Raw genomic sequence first — 6,107 nt, 5'->3', positions numbered from 1 at the left:
AGATTTTACTAGCAGGGGAGAGAGAAATGAATCAAACAAACACAAAAATAAATGTAAAATGTCAAATGTGCTAAGTGCTACAAAAGAGAGGGCTATGGTACCTGTCTTAGTTATCTAGTGGTACTCTAACAGAAATACCACAGGTGGGTGGCTTTAACAAACAGAAATTTATTCTCACAGGTTAGGAAGCTAAAAGTCCAAATTCAAAGCCAGCTCTAGTGCAAGGCTTTTTCTCATTGTTGGCTCTGGGGGAAGGTCTTCCTTCCACTACCTGTGGGCCTGGCATTCCTTGCAGATTTACATGTGTCTTGGCATCAATCTTCCCCTGGGTCCAGGAGGTTCTCAGCTTAGGGACTCTGAGTTCAAAGAATACACTCTGGTCCTTGCTCTTCTTTCTTGATGATAGTCAGTCCCCTCTCTCTTTGCTTGCTTATTTCATTTCTTTTATATCTAAAAAAGGGAGTTCTGGTGGCATAGTGGGTAAGGCATTTGGCTACTAACTAGAAGTCTGGAGGTTCAAACCCAACAGCTGTTCCACAGGAGGAAGATGAGGCAATCTGCTTCTGTAAAGATTTACAGCCTTGGGAACCCAGTGGGGTTTGCTATGAGTTGGAATTGACTCTGATGGCAATAGGTTTGGTTTGGTTTATATCAAAAAAGAGATTAACTCCATATACAACCTAATCCTGTAGATTGTGTCCTGCTTCATTAACAACGTACCCAAAACCCATTGCCATGCTGTCCATTCCTACTCATAGGGATCCCCATTGGGTTTCCAAGGCTAAAAATCTTCACAAAAGTAGATTGCCTCATCTTCCTCCCACAGAGCAGCTGGTGGGTTTGAACTGCCACCCTCTGTGCCACCAGAGCTCCTCATGAACATCATAGAGATTAGGATTTACAACCCATAGGATAATTACATCAGATCACAAAATTGAGGATTATTTCATAATACTGAGAAACATGGCCTAGCCAAGTTGACACATATTTTAGAGGGACACAATTGAATCCATAATAGTACCAAAAGAGAGAATAAAGTAGGAGACTTTGCTTAGTCTAGAGTGCAAGGAAGGTTTTCCTGAGGGGTGATGGCCGAGCAGGACACCTAGAGGGAGAGTGGAAATTAATGGGAGTAGTGAGTAGAGGGTAGAACCAGGGTGGGCAATTACCCTGTGAGAGGAAGGGGACCCTGGCCAGCTCCAGGAAGACTGAAGATGAAGGAGAGGACAATGAGCAAGAAGAGGGGAGAGGAAGAGGTAGGCAGGAGCCAGATCACCATGCTTGGTCTTATGGGCCTGCTAAGGCTTTTGTACTTTGTTTAGTCTGCTTTAGTTTTTATACCATTTACTGTCCACTTTGTGCTAGACAATGTACTAGGCACTTTAAACATATTTTCATACTTAACCTTCACACAAACATTGTAAGGTAGGACTTATTGATGACATGGGGTTCAGGAAAGGGAAGTCATTTGCCCAGGGGCTGCATGACTCCAGAGGCTGGCCCCTCATCATGTGTTTTTGAACAGCCTCTTTTCTATTCACCCCTCCGTCAGGACTTTTTCTGTGCTGTTTGGAAGACCCCCACTCAACTCAACTCCCTTGCTTCATGGCAGCTCAATCCCTTCAACCCATTTCAGTGTTGAATGCAGTGGCCCCTTCCTGGACTTTATCGCCACCTGCAGCTGCTCTAGTGTCAGAGGCACCTCAGAAGAAAAGACTGGTGATTTACTTCTGAAAGATCATGAGCACTGAAAATTTTATGGCATGCATTTCTGCTGTGAAACACACGGGGGCGCCATGAGTCAGAATCGATTGGAAGGCAACTGGTTCATTTTTTTTGGAGGGGGTGGGGAGTGAAAATCTACAAAGCAGAACATTCTGTGATTTGGGCTTGTTTTTGTTTTTTTTCTGCAGCTGCTCCACCTCTGAAATCTTAAATTCTGGAAAGTCCTCTCTTTGTCCACATATCAGGCCCAGCTCAAAAATTACTTTTAAAAAAACCAAAACTCCTACTTTATGCCCCACAGCACTGTTTATTCTCCTATTGCCAGGTTTTTCCACATTCTATGTTTATATGTTTTCATCACCTCTTACCTGTCCCTGAGCTTCCTGAGGTCAGCCATCGTGGTGTGTCTGAACACAGTTCCTGGCACACTGAGTGCTGTTTGTTGAACAAGGACTCTATTGCTCCTTCCATTCAAATTCCTACTCACTCCCTCACCCATGGTTCTATCCATCTGTACCTACACAGGCCTGACCCCTCAGGTCAGGTGGTTTACAGAGGACACCCCTGCCTAGTTTGCCTCTGTCTTGCCTCTTCTCTTTCTGTCTTGTCCCAGTTCTCCGAGGCAGTAAAATGAGGTGATTAATAGTGAGAAATTCCAGAATCAAGACTACTTAGGCTCATGGTCCATCTCTCTTACCAGGGGACTTCGAAGAAGTTTGCTCAAATCTCTATATACTTCCTCATTTGTAAAATGGGAAGATGAGTACCTACATGCTAGAACTTGTTGTGAGGATTTGGAAGGAAGACTGGGCAATCTACTTCCATAGAGATACCACCTCAGAAACCCAAGGAGGGGTCTCTGTGAGTCAAAATCGACTCAACGGCAGTGAGGTGGTTTTTTTTTTTTTTTTTTTTTCTTTTGATGCTGGCATAAAAGAACTCTGGTGGTGTAGTGGATAAGGTATTTGGCTGCTAACCAACAGGTCAGTGGTTCAAACCCAACAGCTGCTCCATGGAAGGAAAATACGGCAATCTACTTCTGTGAAGATTTACAGCCTCAGAAAACCACTGGGGGTTGCTATGAGTCAGAACTGACTCGATGACAGTGAGTTTTTTTTTATACTGGCATGAGACCTGGCTCTGTAAGTGCTCAGCACACTTGAGCTATAGTTATTATTTTTCCTGTCAATCTGATTGGTGCATATACTCACTTCACTGCTTGTTGCTCTGACATGGGCTCAGAGTTTCTGTCTGCTGAGGGAGGCAAGAGGGAAATCTGTCAGTTGATCTCTGTTCCCTGGGGTGGATCAGCCCCCTCCAACTCTGTGTGTCCCTCTTCTTTTTGCTTCTCCCTAGGGCTCCCTGTGCCACTACCTGACCCAGCATACCAGTGACTGGGCAAATTCCCTTCGGATGGCACTGTCCCTGGCCCAGGGCCTGGCATTTCTCCATGAGGAACGCTGGCAGGATGGTGGGTGACCTTGGGTCAGGAAGCCAGGGGATTAAGAGAACACGCTCCTATATTTCTGATTCTCCCTTTGATTGGAGGGGAAGGGTTGGGTCAAAAGAGAGAGGAAGAGGATCCTTGACTCTTTGACTTTTGATTTTCCCTCAGGTCAATATAAACCAGGTATCGCCCACCGAGACCTGAGCAGCCAGAATGTGCTCATTCGGGAAGATGGGTCATGTGCCATTGGAGACCTGGGTCTCGCCTTGGTGCTCCCTGGCCTCACTCAGCCCCCTGCCTGGGTTCCAACTCAACTGCAAGGCCCAGCTGCCATTATGGAGGTGAATACTCTGGGTAGGGGTGAGGCCCAGGATGTTGGTGGTGGTGCTGGTGGAGATGTGACCATTGCTGTGGCAACAGTACAGCCATGCCTATAGTGTCTGGGACATAGCTGAGTCTGTAGTTGGGGGATGTTGCATGGACCAGTGTTGTAGTAGGGGTTGCCATGGAGATGACTCTTGGTTCTTCTCACCTTGCTCTCCAGGCTGGCACCCAGAGGTATATGGCACCAGAGCTCTTGGACAAGACTCTAGACCTACAGAACTGGGGCACAGCCCTCCGGCGAGCTGATGTTTACTCTCTGGCTCTGCTCCTATGGGAGATACTGAGCCGCTGCCCAGATATACAGCCTGGTAAGGATGGGGGAGTAAAGAGACCTAGTGGCACAGCTGTTAAGCACTCAGCTGCAAACCGAAAGGTCAGCAGTTCAAACTCACCAGCTGATCCATGGGAAGATGTGGCAGTCTACTTCTGTAAAGTTTTACAGCCTTGGGGCAGTTCTACTCTCTCCTACAGGATTGCTGAGTCAGAATTGACTTGACAGCAGTGGGTTTTAAGGATGGGTGGGACAGTGGTGCCCCACCCACCCACTCTAGCCCCACCTATCTGCTGATAGCCTTGCCCTTCTCTCTCTCTGCCTCTCCCCACAAGGGCTAACTGAAACTAATCCCCTACTCCTTCTCTCAGATAGCAGATCATCACCATTCCAACTGGCCTATGAAGCAGAGCTGGGCAGCACTCCCACCACCTGTGAGCTATGGGCCTTGGCAGTGGAGGAGAGAAGGCGCCCCTACATTCCATCTACCTGGTGCTGCTTCACTGCAGTAAGAGACCACAGGCTGACTGGGGACCTAGAGAGTGGGGTTGGGCATGGTATCAAGGACTTCTCTGAAGAGACAGCCCGTCTACTCCTATCTTCTCTCATCTCCAACCACTCCTGGCTCTCGTTCAGCCAGAGCTGGGCAAACTTGCTGAAACTTGCTTTCACCCTTAGTTCAGTCTTCCACCCTAAATCTCACACAACTGTTCTGTACATCTGAGACACACACCTCCTGATTACCTCTGCCACGTTTGTCTCAGCCCTCTCTGCCCTTAGTTAGGCCTGTTCTTCAGTCTCCTCCTCCAAGAAGCCCTCCCTGGCTTTGCTTCTTCCCTGAGTTCTGCCACCAACATGGCGCCTGTCCCAAAATTCAGTCTAGTACCTCCTCGTTCTGTCTTATCTATCCATGTTTCTGTTTGTGAACCAATAAAAGGCAGGCCTTAGCATAAAGGATTAAAGTAGTGACCGCCTAGTGAAATGTCAGGGGTATGCACCATTTCCTAACATGATGTCCCTTCCCCTGCTACCTCTGAGATTTCCACCACACACTGTGAGATAACAGAGGCCTAGGCATTGTTTCCAGAAGACCCTGGTTGCTCAAGAGGAGTGAGAATAATTTCCCAGTACCTTGTTAAGATAATTAGCATAATGGTATTCAAGTGAACCCTATGGAAGACACACCCAAAGAGCCTTCCAGGGGGACAAGATGCAGGAGGCTGGATTTCAGGGTGGGGGAGGAGAGGGAAGCTGTAGAGAGGACCAGAAGTGGAGTATTGAAAACAGGGAGTGGTGGACACTGAAGATGCACTTTAATCCCAGCACATGGGGCCACTCAGGATCGAGGGGTCCAACCTGCCTCCTTATCATTCCTCCCAGGAACCTGGTGGACTGAGGGAACTGCTAGAGGACTGTTGGGATGCAGACCCAGAAGCACGGCTGACAGCTGAATGTGTGCACCAGCGCCTGGCTACCCTGGGCCATTCTCAGGAGACCTACCCCTGCCCAGAGGGCTGTCCACACAGCTGCCTACCTCTCTGCCAGGAAGACTGTCCCTCAACTCCTGCCCCACGCCATGCTCCCCTGTAGCCCTCCGCTGAGAGTCTGCCACTGCAGCATTCAGCAAGGCCCTTGCTACAGGAATCCTTAACCTTCCTGTATCATGTTCCATGTGTAAATATGCAGTTTATATGTAATCTATGTACATGCAGACATAAATATGGTGACTGTATGCCTGTCTGGTTTCCCATTTGTGGAATCATTGGACCCTTCTGTGGGCATCCAGTCCATTGTAGTCCTGGCCAGTGACTAAGGGTGGATGTACATAGGAAAGAAATAAAGTCAGCTTTCCTGACTCCATGTCCTGAGGCCTTCATCTGCCCCTGTGATCCTGGGCTCCGTATGTCCCTCTTCTTTTCCTTCTCCTCCAGAAGGAGATCTCATGCTAGGAACCGAGGAAAAAGAGTTAATAAAATGAAATTGCTGCCCTGAAGGTGCTCAGAGATGTGCAAATCACTCTGTTGGGGTGTCTTGGTGTAACGAGAGGCCTGAGTGGGTCCCTGAAGGCCTCACAGAGCACTGGCTGCTTGAGCTGAGCATTGAATGAGCAGGAGCTTTCCAGAGCATGTGGGAGCATTAGGGCCTTCCTGGCCCAGTGAGGTGTAGTATCACGTGATGCATTAAGAAATTACAAGTAGAATATAAACAGGGCGGGGCAAGATGGCGGACTAGGCAGAAGGATTGCACAGACCCTCTTCAACAAAGAAAAGGGAAACCAAT

General features: G+C 48.1%; 1 protein-coding gene across 1 annotated transcript in view; it reads left to right on the top strand.

The window, feature by feature from the left end:
• Nucleotides 1-5,417, top strand: part of AMHR2 (anti-Mullerian hormone receptor type 2) — a 16,908-nt gene extending 11,491 nt beyond the window's left edge. Inside the window, exons 7-11 of the mRNA XM_042782148.1 lie at nucleotides 3,082-3,196; nucleotides 3,341-3,513; nucleotides 3,717-3,864; nucleotides 4,199-4,335; nucleotides 5,208-5,417. Coding sequence (XP_042638082.1) covers nucleotides 3,082-3,196; nucleotides 3,341-3,513; nucleotides 3,717-3,864; nucleotides 4,199-4,335; nucleotides 5,208-5,417 — 783 coding nt within the window. The remainder of the gene's footprint in view (nucleotides 1-3,081; nucleotides 3,197-3,340; nucleotides 3,514-3,716; nucleotides 3,865-4,198; nucleotides 4,336-5,207) is intronic.
• Nucleotides 5,418-6,107: the final 690 nt, after the last annotated feature.

The sequence above is a fragment of the Orycteropus afer genome, unplaced genomic scaffold (genome assembly GCF_000298275.1).
Source record: "Orycteropus afer afer isolate SDZICR_OR568_19922 unplaced genomic scaffold, OryAfe1.0 scaffold00247, whole genome shotgun sequence".
In the NCBI taxonomy this organism is placed as follows: Eukaryota; Metazoa; Chordata; class Mammalia; order Tubulidentata; family Orycteropodidae; genus Orycteropus; species Orycteropus afer.
This window is presented reverse-complemented; position numbering and strand designations above follow the sequence as displayed.